Below are 15,036 nucleotides of genomic sequence, written 5' to 3'. Positions count from 1 at the left end.
CCAGACGAGCACAGAGACTCAGATTCAAAACCCACCTACTACCATCGTGTCCCTGAGCAAGACACTTACATTTACATTTACAGCATTTATCAGACGCCCTTATCCAGAGCGACTTACAATCAGTATTTACAGGGACAGTCTCCCTGGAGCAACTTAAGGTTAAGTGTCTTGCTCAGGGACACAATGGTAGTAAGTGGGATTTGAACCTGGGTCTTCTGGTTCACAGGCGAGTGTCTTACCCACTAGGCTACTAGCACCTTGTACCACCACACTTAACCCTGTGTGTCTCCAGGGGGACTGTCCCTGTCACTAATGAATGTAAGGAGCTCTGGATAAGGACGTCTGATAAATGCTGGAAATGTAAATGTAGATTAAAGTGCGTAATCGTTTCTCTCCAGTTAACCTTGTGAAATCAGACAAATGCAGAAAATGTCGGACATTCACTGAAACATCTTGTAAAGGAAACAAGGAACAAAGACGTTCGGAACGAGAGCTGTTGGTCTCACCTGAGATCTTGCCTCCACAAACAGCAAAACCGCCGAGCAGCACAATGGCGAGGCTAACGAGACCCATCTTTCCCCAGAGCTCACCCACTGTTGAGGGCGTCGCCGCGGCCCTTTATAAAGCGGGTCCGCATTGTGCCCCGTCATGCTGCCTCTGTGAAAGCAACGTTCGGTTGCAACCACCGGCCTCTCAAGGGCCCACTGTGACCAGCCAGACATGACACTTGGAGGTGAAGAGCCATCTCGTGAGTCGCCTGAGCGCTTCGTTCAGTATGCACGTCCTCTACATCTTTAAGTTTTCTTAGAGGGGTGCACTGGGTACCTGTGGAGACGTAATGCTTTTTTTGTGTGTGAAATGCGAACGGTTTGCAAACCAGTCTCTCCTTTACCTTCTTGACTGCTCTGCACCACTGTCATCATCACCATCTCAAACAGCTTCACGAAAATGCTAATTAACTTGAGTGAACCGTATTTCTTCTGCTGTGTTTCTTGTGTTCCTGGACATCTTCGGGGTGTAAACTAAGTCAGACGAAGAAAGACCCATCAATGAGCCTTTTTGACTGGTAATGCCATGGGCAGTTTGTGTTGGGGAGGTTCTGACCACAGTGTACACTGGCACAAAGACCCAAGTTGGTGAGCCAAAGGTGACAATGGCAACAACAAACTGAGAGAGGAAACCTTGAATGAAACCTTGAATGAAGACTCACGAAGGACTTGAAATACACTGAACAGAAATATAAACACAACACTTTTTGCTCCCATTTTCCATGAGCTAAACTCAAAAGTTCTTGAACATTTCTTACACACACAAAACACCCATTACTAAATATTGTTCAGAAATCCCATCTAAATCTGTGTCAGTGGCCAGAGATGATCCATCCCACCTCACAGGCAGCATATCAAGGTGCATGAAGGGGCGCCTTACACCTCCATCACATAAAGTTGATCAGGTTGTTGGTTTTTTGGCCTGTGGAATGGTGCTCCACTCCTTTTCAATATCTGTATTATAATGCTGTCGTAAACATGCTCAACGGGTGACATGCCCGGGATATTTTCAGCTTCCAGGAATAGTGTATCATTATCATTTTTAAGTGAAAATGAATTGATTGTCATTGTGAAACACTTTAGCACGGCACACGAAATGAGTCCTCTGCTTTCAACCATCACCCTCAGTGGCAGCTAGGCGGCTCGGGGATTTGAACCGGCAACCTTCTGATTACGGGTCCGTTTCCTTACCCACTAGGCCACCACTGCCCCAGTAGTAACCTACTGTTTGTTGTCCATAACATACACCTGTCCATACCATAACTCCACCGCCACCATGGGCCACTGGGTCCACAACCTGGACATCAGTGACCGCTCACCCAGACAACGCCACACGCTGTCTGCCATCTGCCCTGAACAGTGAACATCTGCGAACAGAACACCTCTCCGATGTGCCAGAAGCATTTACCAATTCAAGTCGGTCATGACGACGAACTGCAGTCAGGTCCAGACCCCGATGAGGACGACCAGCAGGCAGAGGAGCCTCCCTGGGAACGATCGTGACAGTTTGTGCAGACGTTGTTTGGTTAGGCCAACTGTCTGGGTGGCTGGAGGCGAACATGCTGGATTTGTTGGTCCTGGTCTGGTGTGGTTAAATGCGGTTGTGGGGCCAGTCGTACTGCCAAATTCTCTGAAACGCCATTTGAGACGGCTTATGGTAGAGAAATGACATTCCTGCAGTCAGGCTCCCTCAAAAGCTGCGACATCTGTGGCATTGTGCTGTGTGATCAAACTGCACATTTCAGAGTGGCCAATCAGCACCGTAATATGCAGCCTGAGAGGTGGGATGGATTATCTCTGCTCACTAACCAAAGATTTACCGTAGACAGATTTGTGAACAATATTTAAGAGTAATGGGTCTGTTGTGTATGTAGAAAACGTTTCAGATCTTTTGAGTTTCGCTCGTGAAAAATGGGAGCAAAAATAAAAGTGTTGCGTTTATATTTTGTTCAGTCTAGATATTACATGTACAGGGTACGTTTAACGTGGGCCTATAAGGTGGAAACGATGAAAGCTTGAGGTCAAACTTTCTAATAGAGAGGCCAGAGAAAAGATTTTATATTATTCTAATAGTTCTGATTAATCGATGCTGCCTTTCTCCAGGGTTGTTGGTTCGAACTCAGGACCCTTGATTGACCCTTGAGTTCACATGCCATCCAAGTGTTTGCGTGGCTTTATGGTATTTTACATGTGTAGGAAATTAAAACCTTTAGAATACACTCGTACCCGAACTTCGGTTTTTGTGTGTATGGGGTTTGCCTGTTCTCCCGTAGTTCTTCCTCTCACAGCCCCGCCAGAGTGCAGATCTTAGACTAGCATCATCATTGACCACAACTAAGCATCATTTCATCGTAAACTTGTACTTTTTTGTCTGTTACATGATACACAGGATGATTATGATAACAGAGAGCTTGGCCGTGGTTTTTGATTTATTGAATGCAGCAGGTGCTGTCAGTCAGTATTGCGCTTCAGATATCTGTTGCATTCTGCTGAAGTGAAGGTGACGGACAAGAACATTTCCAAAACTTTATAAAATGGGCACATGGGTTTCCTTTACCCTGACTGAAAACATAACCGCCTTCAAACCAAGATACTCACAAACTGTTTTTTATTTGTGAAGTTACCACCCACTTAATATGGACTAATATGACAGTTGCCCTTATCCAGAGTGTTTTACAATCAGTAGTTAGAGGGACAGTCCCCAAGGAGGCACTCAGGGTTAAGGGTCCCTCTCAGGGACACAATGGCAGAAAGCGGGCTTTGAACCTGGGACTTTGTGGTCTTCAGTCTCATAGCCTGGATTCACTTTGATGAACAAGATTCACATTGCGCAAAACGAACACAAGACAACAGACAACCAAGTGCTAAATAATCAGAGCATCTTTTAATGGGGATATACATACAGTTAATACCATAAAGTCTTAAATAAACTCTTTATGTACAGCTGTTACTTTTTCAGGTGAAAATCAACTTTTGTAGTCCCACTTAGTTCTAAAACACATTTTATACAGATTAATACAAATGGTGAATGCACACTAGCATTTCTTTTCAAGTATATTTTTGCCTTTTATATATTTTTGCCTCTTATTTATATATATTTATATACTCCTGTACAGTTAGAAAAACTGTTTTTATTTACTTATATATATATAAGAACATGTTTACTTAGCTTACTGTGCTGTTTCAGAAGAACAAGGTAAGAGACAAGGTGATTCACTTCAGAGACCAACTACCAGGCCTACATTTTCTCACGAAGAAGGAACCGACGGTGGTAATGAAGAGCCTTCGGACAGTTACGGGAGTCACGCGCTACTCTATGGAAAAACAAGTCATGCAATGCGCACCGTCCCAGTCACTAAGCCTACATTTCTCTTGAGCCAGACACACTGGCGTTGTAAACGTCAGGCCCTCGGGCCACTTGGCACGAAAACGAAGCATCATCCACTTATAGAATGACGAGATGTTAATAAAAAAAAAAATAAAAAAAAACGTAAGGAGAATGGCCTTGTTTATCGTCTCCGTGAATCAACTCCATTAACACCGAAACATTCATCACTGCACGTATGAAGGAACACACTCATTTACCTTCGACTGAATACAGAGTGTGTTTTAGTGAACTCTCGGGTGGTGTAAAACATTGCACTTTTCTTTTTTTTGCCAATTGGTGGAAATGAGCTGTAATGAGACTGAAAGGAGAAAGAAAAAGTGCTAGTAAATGAATGTGACCATGAGGAGAATAAATGCAGCGATTAAAAGGTGGTCCATGTGGGAGAACCTGTTCTCCCTGCAGACTGTTTATAAGCTGCCATTTGACTTTTGGCTGACGGGCCCAAGTCAGAACCAGAGGGAACGTCTGCCAGGGAAGTCCCCATGCGTTTCAGTCACCCGCTGGACGCGGAAATTTCCAGACGCTCCATATTGTCCCGCAGAGTGTTCAAGCGAATGACTAGGAGGATCCGGATGCTGGGAAGACGGCATTGCCGCCGTTGTTTGTGAGATCACAGTGTGCAAATGTCTGTGCGCGTGGGAGTGTTTGTGACGAGTGTATCAAACAGAACACAGCGTGCTCATCTGCTGCACTTTCCCCAGGTCTGTCAGGAGCTGGTTGATGCGACATTTCAACTGTGGCAGACGGCCCAGGGGGTCCGGGGGCTCCAGCTCTCCGGTGAAGTCGAGCCAGCTCTCCAGGACTTGGGAAGGAAAGAAAGAAAGAGTGTGAGGAAACCTAGCAGTACTAGCAGTAAACAGCTTGATTGCATGCATTATTTGGCTTTATCAATAAATGGGAAACAGACCCTTAGACCCCACTTCCTTCCCACATTAAAAGAATAAAGTGACTAATTACTAACTATTATTTGCAAAAAAAAAAGGTTTTAGTTAGGTTTTAGTTTATGTAGACTCTACATAGCCTACAGGATTATACAGGGTTTAGATTATTCTATTGGGATTTTATACATTTAATGTTAACTAATATAACTTTGGTAAACTTTGTGCTGACCCTCTGCAATCTCCCCAGGTTGGAGACCACTGACTTAGAATTTTTCTAAAAAAAATTCAGTCTGATAATCTTGTATGTGCTATGAAGTCTACCATCCAGCTCCTTTTCTATGAGGTCCATCCTGCCAGCCACTTGGTTCTGCAGGTCCTCAATGTGGGTGAGCAGGTTCATCTGCCACTGGAGGCAGTTCCTGGCTTGATCCACAGAGCCGTCATTCACACATCCCGCCAGGCAGATGGTACTGTCGTCCTAACACAGAGAAGGAAAAGCCTGGACTTACACATGGACTTAACATTATGATTACCTGCCTAGTACTGCATAGGTCCACCATTTGCTGCAACCTGAACTGCACTAGACATCTGAATATATGCTCTGGTATCCGGCGTCGAGCTGTCAGCAGCAGGTCCTTCAAGTACTACAAGATTGGACTTCTTTTCCCACAGACCTCACCCATCAAACTCTGCATGTTCCTCTCACCATTTTGAAGCAATTTACAGTGCATCCTGGTTTCATGCAGCAGACCATCCTCATGAGTTAAAAGAAAATGATTCATCCAGTTTACATTTACATTTACATTTACAGCATTTGGCAGACGCCCTTATCCAGAGCGACATACAACGTGCTTTCAAGTTACCATCGATGAAGAGATCAATTCCGGTTCACTAGGACCCCTACTATGAATACATCTATTTTATTCACTCTGTTGTAGATTCTGTACACAAAGTTCGCAAACAAGAAAATTACAATTTAATCTAAATATTCTTTAAAGAGGAAGGTCTTGAGCTGTCGTTTGAAGGTGCTCAGTGACTGAGCTGTTCTGACCTCGAGGGGAAGTTCATTCCACCACCGAGGGGCCAAGACGGAGAAGAGTCTAGATGAATGTTTTCCTTTTACCTTCAGAGATGGAGGGACCAGGCGAGCAGTACTGGAGGCTCGGAGTATACGAGGTGCAGTGTGAGGTGTAATAAGGGCTGTGAGGTAGGATGGTGCTGCTCCATGTTTGGCTTTGTAGGCCAGCATCAGTATTTTGAACCTGATGCGTGCAGCTACTGGGAGCCAGTGGAGGGAACGTAGCAGAGGGGTGGTATGGGAGAATTTGGGAAGGTTGAAGTTTAGATTCCTATGTGCCCACAGTTGGCCTTTCTCCTTCATTTTTTAACAAACACATTCCACATTGTACCATCTAGTGTTTTCCTCAACAAACTTTATGTCAACGAACCTTTTTGACATCATTAAGACAAGACAAGATGTAAATGTTGGTCATGTGACTATTTAACTATAACGAAATAAATCATCTAATATTGTTGGGCCGGCAAAAACTATTGTACCAGCCATGCATTATGTAATTTCTACCTGTACTGAAGAGCACTAAATTCAAACAATAAGCAATCCAAGTTGAAGCAAGCTTTGTGGTGCAGCTCACCTCGTCCTCCTTTCGTTGTGTTGTGAGCGTGTCCAGCCGCACTCCAGGCTCAGCCAGCCGGTGGTGCGTGTGGCCGAGTGTTTCAGCAGGCTTCTGGTAGCTGTGCTCGCTGGTGATGTAGGTATCTGTGTTTTGGCAAAGGCGGTCTCTGAAGTGGACGCAGTCCGGGACCCCCCCCATGGGCTGCTCCTCATCTGAGTTCACCCAGGACCGCGCCCACAAGTGTAAACTGGGGTTGTGATTGGCCCTTTTGAGATAAGGAGACCCAGTGTTAAAGCCATAACTAGCAAAAGGCTGAATGCCAAGCGCACAGAGGAGACAGATAAGAAAATGAGGTTGTGTGGAGCCTTACTGCAGAATGTCCATCTTCAGCTGCAGGCCATGGAGCACCTTCTTGACGCTGTAGACATCTCCCAGCAGCTGGTGGGTGGAGACAATTTTTTTGGCATTCTGATGGGAGTAGTTCTCGGTGAGGAAGGACAGGCCATACATGTGGCCCTTGTTGAGCCAGTCCTTGTCATGCCAGTACCTGGCATTGCATCGCTGCCCTGGTAGGAGAACACACAATTTATTTTGTAACTTTCCACCATACACTGTCTGATCGGTGCTTATTTGTAGTCATCTTTTCTTGAGCAAAATATACTCGTATCAGACAAGAACCAGATGAGTTAGTTCATGATCTAAAGGAGAGCTTGTTAACAACCAAGCACAATTTTAAAACAACATTGTAACAGTTAATATTTATTTGAACTGCAGTCCACTCCATTCATATTTAAAATTGAATCCTTCGACTACGGAAAATGGTTCTAATAAGGTAGTGTGTGTTTGTTACCTGGTGGGTCCCTGCAGATATAACAAATGTACTGGTCAGGAATGCTGTCCTCCAGAAGTCCCATACACACACTGTGTTGCCAACACATACACTCCTCACACTATAGACAGCCAGACACAGATGTAAAGAGTGAGCAACATATGAAATAAGGTGGGTTGGGGGGGGGGGGGGGTGAGTTACGGGTGCTGCAGCACCTGGATCATGAAACCGTTCTCCTCATCCATCTCGCAGATGCAGCGGACAATCTCATTGGCCGCATCCTCGTCATCGTAATGGAACTCATCCATCGCAAATGATTCCAGATCCTGGTTGTACTCATCACCACTCAGCAGCAGAGACTCTGTGGTGGAGTCCTCCAGGAAGTCCACATCAGAGAGGTCTAAGTTTCAAAGAAAAGCCACTTGCTATTCGAAAGTGCAACTGCCTTGGTTATTATAAGCGCTGCTTGGCAACAACAGATGAGTAAAATAAACTATTTTTTAAGTTAAAAGTTCCCTCTAAAGAACGATTATTCTTCATCACCCAGTCACTCACTTTCACCAGTGAGGTCCACAGTCAGGATGGCACGTGGGTACTGGAAGGCTGCGTGCTTGGAAGAGGAGGAAGACGAGGAATTGAGCAGGGCAAACGCGCTGGTCGAAGAAGAGCAGTGTAGCGGAGGGGGCGACGTCCTCTCCATGAAGGCCATGGACATGTCCTCCAACTCTGAGTAACCTGAAGGCAGAGGAGGACAATGCCTTTAGTTCCTATCTTTGTCTGCTAGAAAAATGTTCGGAGTTGGATGCATCAGAAGAGCGCAGATCTTACAGTGCTGTTTGGATTTTTTCTTCTTCTTTTTCTTCTTCTTCTGTTTCAGTTTGAACGGATCCTTCTCCTTCCTTTCCTTACGGACTTTATCCTTCTCTTTCCTCTTGCCTGAAAACACAGAAGATGTTACACTTGGAGCTTTACTGAAAGATACTGTTACAATATGATTTCCTCCTCACTCTACTAGCAGGGATGTGTACCAGTAAAAAAATAATCTATAAAAGATAAAAATGTGCAATGACTAACCAGTGATCTGGCACTTCTTCTCATTCTTAACACACAGCCCTGGTGAGAAAGACATGAAACTGTTACGTGTAAGTTACATCCAATCCTTCAGGAGAACCTGTGCAGAACCGACCAGCACACACCTGGCTCCTTATCAACCACCTTCTTCAGGATCTTGTCGGGAAGGCCCTCGAAGGCCTTATCCCTGGGTGGAGGGGGCAGGGACACCTCAGTGCTGTCGGAGCTGACCGAGGCCGAAGAACGCTTCTTCTTGCAGAACTTGGGAGGTCTCAGGAGGCTGGAGGAACCGTCCAGCTGCAGGATGTGGCTCTGTGGGGAAAGGGCTGGAGAAGACGAACATCTGCATTATCTATTTGATTTCACAAAAAGGGCCCAAATGGAATGTTTTATGACTTGAGCGTATTCTTACAGGAAGAGGTAGAGACGGTCCGGCGTCTCTTGCTCTCGGGGACCTCGACAAGGGTGCAGGTGGGCATGGAGGCGGAGGTGGCCCTGGTGCGACCCACCCGGTCAGGAGAGCCCATCTCTGCCTCAGGCTCCTTGTCAGTGTTGTGGTAGTACTTCAGGTGATAGTCCAGCAGCTTGGCTTTCCGGAAGGCCTTTGAGCAGCCGGGTACTTTGCACTTAAACTTGTTGTGGTCCAGGTCGATGCAGTCGTTCGGGGACGTGGTGTCTTCAGACTTTCTGTTGTTTATGACTGAGTAAGAAATGAAAGGAGTCATCCACACATTACAGGTAAAACACATGGAACTTGACTGAAGAGTGAAAGGGGTGCGGCACTAACTTGGTTCTCTTGTGTGTCTATTGGCCTTCAGGGTTCTTGTTGCTGCTTTTGAACCAGCAGCTAGACGAAAAAAATAAGTGTGATACTGACTTTTTAATTATCATTCACGTATGAATATATGAATGTTATGTGGTTTAAAAGTTATCTGAATTGTGCTCAGTCTCTTAAATTACAATGCTTCCTCCTAACATTGTTTGTCGGCAGCCATGAACATAAAAACGGTGGTTTACCCGTTACGAGACGAGCTTTTTCTTCCACTGATGTGTGAACGGGTGTCTGGTCATCGGCCTGCTTTTCTTGTTCAGTCAGGGGAAATGGACATGAGCTGACGGGAGGAGCTACGACCGCAGGGCTTCCTGACGCTGCTGGCTTGGGGAGGTTTAGGCGACCCTCTGCCTCCTGAGAATCGTTATTTCCTTTACCTGTTGAATTATACAAAAAATTAGTTCGACCAGTTGGTATGTTTGTCACTGAAACCATATGATTGTAGTCTTATTCACCTTCATGCTCAGAAGGGTTTGTATTGACAGGAAGGGGGCTGGGGCTTGGTGCCTTGTTATGTGGGGAAGGCGGGCAGGTTGGTTCAAAGCTGTTAGCCAGACGCTGTGATCTTCTCTTCCGTTGAGGTGAGCAGGGTGGGACTGCGGCTGATAGACAAGTTAAAAAGCGGTGTGTAAAGACCCACTTGAGGGACAGGTTACACAATCATGTCCTCGTGCACTCACCAGGCTGTGCAGCATCAGCCAGGCTATGAGCAGACGCCGGGGAGCGGCTCGACTCGCTCTCATCACCAGCTTGCTTCAGGCTGCTGTTGCTGGACTCGCCAGAGTCATGCTTCAGCCTCCTGTTCCGCGGGCGGGCAGGCGAGGTGGCACTCAGAGGGGCGACTGGCTTCAGGGCCTTTTCCTCTACAGGAGCTTCCTCGCATTCTTCATCAACCTTCCGTGAAGAGAAGTAGACGTTGCACTCATACTTTTAAATCTTGTTTCACCCATTTCCAGCCTCTGTTGCTACTCTCTAGTTCCTGGACAATGATTGACCGTTCCTTAAACACTTCTGTTTTGCATAACAAGTGTCAGTATTTCTTACCTGCACATCCCTCTGCTCCTCTTTGCAATCGGTCTCTTCATGGCATCCTTTAAAAAGAGGGATGACTACATGAGTTACTCGCTATGGATGATGCTTCTGGTGAAAGATTCGGCCCATTCAAGAAGGCCCACCTCGTGCTTTATTAGTCCGGACCCGTTTGCTGTGGCAGAGCACTGTCTGTCTGGTTCTCCTGCGCTTGGCCTTGCCCATGTCTTGCTGCTCAGAGAGGGACCTGCATTCCTCCTCGCCTGCAGACTCCACATCTGCTGGCACAATAAACACAGAGCATAATTTGACATGGCGGGACAGCAAACGGGAACCTTACTTGTCTTGACAGCTTCTAATCTTTATGACTGTCTACAGCAAAGCATCTAAAGGATGCTGTAAAGAGAAGAATGGAGGCTGAAATACTAAAACGAAATAAGCTTAATGAGACACAATTTACACTCGTTTAAACAAACAAACAAACAAACAGTCTGAGGCGAATACCCTGTCGTTCCGAGTCGCCTTCGTCATCGTCCTCCAGCTCGTCCTGCTCCTCCTCATCAGACCTCAGCTCTCTATGCTCCTCCCTGTCCTTGTTGCTGTTCGCGCTGGTCCGTGACCGTGGCGCGCCTTTGCTCTTGGCAGCAGTGGTGGCCGCCTTCACAAGAGCAATCCAGTCCTGCTTCAACACACACAACAAGGAGGGCGGGATCACATAAGCCAGGGAGCGCTCAAGAGCACGACAAGAGTAACCAAAGAAAGAAAACTCACTGGATGAAATAACATGCTCTCGTTAACTTTTTACCATATGTATTCTGCCCATTACCTTCAGTCAAAAAAGGCTGAAGGTGTATTATAACAAAATGCAATCGCCTTACCTGTCCTTTTGCATCCTCAGGCATAGATTTAATATGAATCCTTTTCACACATCGAATCACCCCATCATAAAACTGGACTGTATAGGTACCTGGAAAAAAAAATGTGTTAAAACAATGTTATGAATGCTTCTAGTTATGCATCAGCAGAGGCTGCATACACACACCCTCTTTATTAACAGCTTCAATCTTAGCGGGGTAGTAGCGGCAGTCTGTCCATCGAGCCAGAACCTCCTCTCCATCTCGGAGCTCCTGTAAGAATGCCAATAACAAACAAAAAAAATTAATATGGAGGCTTTACAACTATATGTATAGCTTTACAAAAAAAAAAAAAAAACAAGTGATGCACACAAATGGCATGATGCATGTTGAAATGCCCCAAACATTAGCGCAAAAGCATCCCAAAATGTGTTTCATGGTAATAAATGATGGAAGAGCAAATTTAGATGTTAAAATAGGATTATTTCAAAACAATCTTCCCACAAAAGTTGAATATAACATTCTTCCAAAGTGAAAATTCCAACACAAAAGATTCCAATGATCAAGAGGAAAGAAATGAAGGAACGGAGAAGGGTGAGACACCCTTCTCTGTGATTTTACGAATAAATAAAACAAACTTTACAAAGCATGGCAGACCATGGGAGATAGATTTGCTAAACTATACATGACGTAGAACGTGTGGCATGTTTGCTAATGTCATTAACTAGATGGCAATATTGTAGACTAGTTCATTGGTAGGGTGTGTGAGGCTCCTCCCATTTTGGAACAGTTTATAAAAAACATCATTAGAATTCATCTTCCAGGATTCGGACATAATTACGCGCCAACAAAAAGGGCTGGATGGCTAGTTAGCTCCTCTTCACCAAGATACAGATAACTAGCAAGCGACCATTTCTAGTTTCTCTGTTTATTTCTATAAATCCAGAAGATTTACTGCATTAACAAACATTAGCAAACACTCCCGTTGGTCCAAACTCTCCTTTTAAAAGTTGCGCCATTTAGCCACGTTGCATTAGATGGTGAAACCCAAACAATAGTCAGACAAGCAGCTAAGGCAGCCAAGATCACTGCAAATGGGGCGATTGGAGTATATACTTGTCTTGGCTGTGGTAACTCTGTTTGGTCCTCTGTGCTCTCTGTACTTCCAGGAAGCTCACCAAGGCGAGATGTTCTCATCTCGCTGAGTCTCTCCTGGCAGAAACGTTTATGAGATATACATGAACATTGGGTTAATTTTAAATAAAGTGTCACTCAGCACAGAATTTAACCTGCATTTCATTCACATTCTTTGGGCATGCCTCATACGGAGTGCCCACGTGTTTCAGCCACTGGCTACGTCGAAACATGTGGGAGACGGCAATAAATAAAGAACAATAAAGGGAAAAACCAAAAAACCAACCGACATATCGTCCTCTTCTTTCAGTCCCTCTTTTCGAAGGGCTGGTCTCTCAAGAGGACGCAGGCGGTTGCTGTCCCAAAAGATCCATTCGTCGTAGCGATGACTCCAGCGGTCAAAATGAACGAGCATTTTCCCCTCGTCATAATCAATCTCTTCTATTCGTGAAGGATACCTGGGGTTTTGGCAAGGAACAGGTACAATAATCTTTTACTGTAGAGTAGGGCTGCACGGTATAAGCGGTAGGCAATATAAATTTGGCCCAGCGCAGAAATATCCGCTCCTCGCAAAAATGACAGTCGCATCACCTGCGCGAAACCATGCCTACTTGCAGCACGAGCCTTTAGTTTTGGGGCGTGAGCATTCGAGTTTCCAGGTTTTGCAGACCCAATAAATAAAACGAAACAAGCCTTCAATCGGTCAGTAACCCGCCAGACGCTGTGCACTTCCGGGTTTACACAATGCAGCGTGCGTGTCGGTGCCTAATCCGAGAAACCGCACAAAATAAAATCTTGGAATCCTGGTGGGACTGCATGATAAAATATGAACAAGAAGTGTTATTTCAATCCTTTTTGACAATATTTTTAAATGTAAACTCGACAGCTGAATACAGAAAATCCTAAAATGTGATCTAATCATACGAATACCTGGTATTTCACTGGCCTCATGGGTGTGACAGAAAGTCCACTTTCAGTAGAATTGCCAGATATGATTTTATCTGGTATATGGTTATAAGTTGACGTATCTGTAAAAATTATACAACTTCCTGCTGCAGGGCCTTTGCTATTTCAAAAACAGTTACATTTAAATTTATTTTCAAATTATATACCACAATATATATCGTCTATGGTTATATTTATATCGCAATATGAATTTTATGCAATATTGCACAGCCCCTACTGTAGAGTGGAAGCGGTTAAGGAAGTGGCCCGGTAATCGGAAGGTTTCCGGTTCAAATCACGATCTAACAAGGTGCCACCGAGCAAAAGCACACTGCCCACTGCCCACTCAGGGTGATGGGTTAAATGCAGAGGACAAATTTGCACTGTGTGCACCGTGTGCGGTGCTGCTGTGTATCACAATGACAATCACTTCACTTCACTTTCCTGTAATATGATGCACAATAGGAATTATCTCACCAAGTCTGGCAAAAATTGGCTTCAGTATTAACGTAGTTTCTCGCACAAAGATTCATGAAGCTCGACTTAAACTCGCATGCATCAATAGTGAACTTATTCCATACCACTTCTGAAGATAGTCCTGTGCTTCCACTCTCGCGCCTACTTCAAAGATGATTCCTGGGCGGTTGGGTGGTTTCTTACTCATCGTCACAGCCCTCTCTGTCAATCTGATAGAACCGCCCGCTCAGCCACGCTGAAGATGAATTCAACGCATCTTCTCGCCACTTCTTACCAAGGAACCTTAACGAGAAAGAGAGAGAGAGAAAAATAATTAATAAGCTGCACACATTTGAACGGCACTGGGGTGGTAGTAGCCTAGTGGGTAACACACTCGCCTATGAACCAGAAGACCCAGGTTCAAATCCTGCTTACTACCATTGTGTCCCTGAGCAAGACACTTAACCCTAAATTGCTCGTGTAAATACTGATTGTAAGTCGCTCTGGATAAGGGCATCTGATAAATACATTTACATTTATGGCAATGCTGGCTCAGGTCAGAGCCTGGTTAGGCTTAACTTAGTCCATAATATTGCATTTGCACGTTAAAATTCACATCTGATACACAATGTGCAATGAAAAACAGGTTCAGGTACTCATCAGTACAAGAATAAGCAACAAGAACATTACTGACAATGCATAAATCGCTATTTACACAAAATAACGACAAATATCAGACAGCTAAAATTTACCCAACGAACCCGCAAGAAAAGTAACAAGCCATGAAATGCCTCACTGTACAGGTAAAATTCCCACGCCTTTGTAGCTTGTCAGGCAGGTAATTCATTTGCATTAGGACACTCGGGAGTAGTATCGCTGGTTAACTACGCAGTACACGGAGTTATTGCTCACCTAGTTGCTCCGGACACGAACTTAACTCAACGACCGAGTTAGGCTGCAGCTAGCACTAGCTCCCAGCTAGCTATTCAATTTCATTTTTGGCACGGTCGTCCCGTCGCATTGCTCCAACGAAAACCACCCCCCGCGAACTCGGGGCGACTCGGTAAAACACGCCCGCTGCGAATAATAAGATCGCGGTGTCGTGACAGCCTCCGAATCTGTCGCTTCGCTAACGTTAGTTCACAAACCAAACTGAATGGCTGGACGGCTAGCCAGAAGCTAGCCTGCAAAGGGGGGGGAAGAGAGAGAGAGAGACACAAAAAAAGCAATAATCCAGCAAACGTCTCCGCACAGCAACACGCGTGGGACGCGGAGCCCGTTTACCTCGGCAGCGGCGTTAAAATGTCATTAAAGTCATTTCACACGGCGGCTCTTCTTTTCATTCCTCGGCCCTAGTATTTAGCCCCGAACCCAGCGTCACGGCGGCACGCAGCGTCGAGGGCGGTGACGTAATACGTACGCACGCACGCACACA

The 15,036-nt window shown here is 45.3% G+C and overlaps 2 protein-coding genes across 5 annotated transcripts in view; both read right to left on the bottom strand.

The window, feature by feature from the left end:
• The window catches only part of tg (thyroglobulin), a 32,080-nt gene extending 31,507 nt beyond the window's left edge, over window positions 1-573 (bottom strand). The window contains exon 1 of the mRNA XM_028985903.1: window positions 507-573. Within this exon, the coding sequence (XP_028841736.1) occupies window positions 507-573 (67 nt within the window). The remainder of the gene's footprint in view (window positions 1-506) is intronic.
• A 2,840-nt stretch (window positions 574-3,413) lies between these two features.
• Window positions 3,414-14,999, bottom strand: LOC114794945 (PHD finger protein 20-like protein 1). 4 transcript variants are annotated; one of them, XM_028987845.1, is made up of 24 exons: window positions 14,886-14,999; window positions 13,727-13,904; window positions 12,487-12,658; window positions 12,183-12,278; window positions 11,255-11,339; window positions 11,091-11,179; window positions 10,717-10,894; window positions 10,359-10,490; window positions 10,228-10,274; window positions 9,864-10,077; window positions 9,639-9,785; window positions 9,369-9,560; window positions 9,139-9,198; window positions 8,764-9,051; window positions 8,477-8,677; window positions 8,355-8,393; window positions 8,109-8,216; window positions 7,836-8,015; window positions 7,496-7,680; window positions 7,302-7,401; window positions 6,822-7,017; window positions 6,470-6,716; window positions 5,139-5,295; window positions 3,414-4,738 (listed from the first exon to the last, which is right to left on the bottom strand). In XM_028987845.1, exons 2-24 carry the CDS (start codon window positions 13,807-13,809, stop codon window positions 4,596-4,598), a joined length of 3,339 nt encoding a protein of 1,112 aa, XP_028843678.1. In that variant the 5' UTR covers window positions 13,810-13,904; window positions 14,886-14,999; the 3' UTR covers window positions 3,414-4,595. The 4 variants fall into 4 exon arrangements, with proteins under 4 accessions (XP_028843678.1, XP_028843679.1, XP_028843680.1 ...); XM_028987846.1 differs by having other exon boundaries at window positions 10,717-10,891; XM_028987847.1 differs by lacking the exon at window positions 12,183-12,278.
• Between the last annotated feature and the right edge of the window lie 37 nt (window positions 15,000-15,036).

The sequence above is a fragment of the Denticeps clupeoides genome, chromosome 7 (assembly GCF_900700375.1).
Source record: "Denticeps clupeoides chromosome 7, fDenClu1.1, whole genome shotgun sequence".
Taxonomy (NCBI): domain Eukaryota; kingdom Metazoa; phylum Chordata; class Actinopteri; order Clupeiformes; family Denticipitidae; genus Denticeps; species Denticeps clupeoides.
Note: the sequence above shows the minus strand (reverse complement) of the source record. Positions and strands in the feature narration are given on the sequence as shown.

Bases quoted from the DNA above. Each gene is read 5' to 3' on its own strand.
- LOC114794945 (XM_028987845.1), bottom strand. From the start codon at position 13,809: ATGAGTAAGAAACCACCCAACCGCCCAGGAATCATCTTTGAAGTAGGC. The intron at 12,279-12,486 runs GTTGGTTTTTTG...CGTTTCTGCCAG, and splicing joins AAGAAGAGGACGATATGTCG to GAGAGACTCAGCGAGATGAG. The intron at 11,180-11,254 runs GTGTGTGTATGC...TTTTTTTTCCAG, and splicing joins TGAAGCTGTTAATAAAGAGG to GTACCTATACAGTCCAGTTT.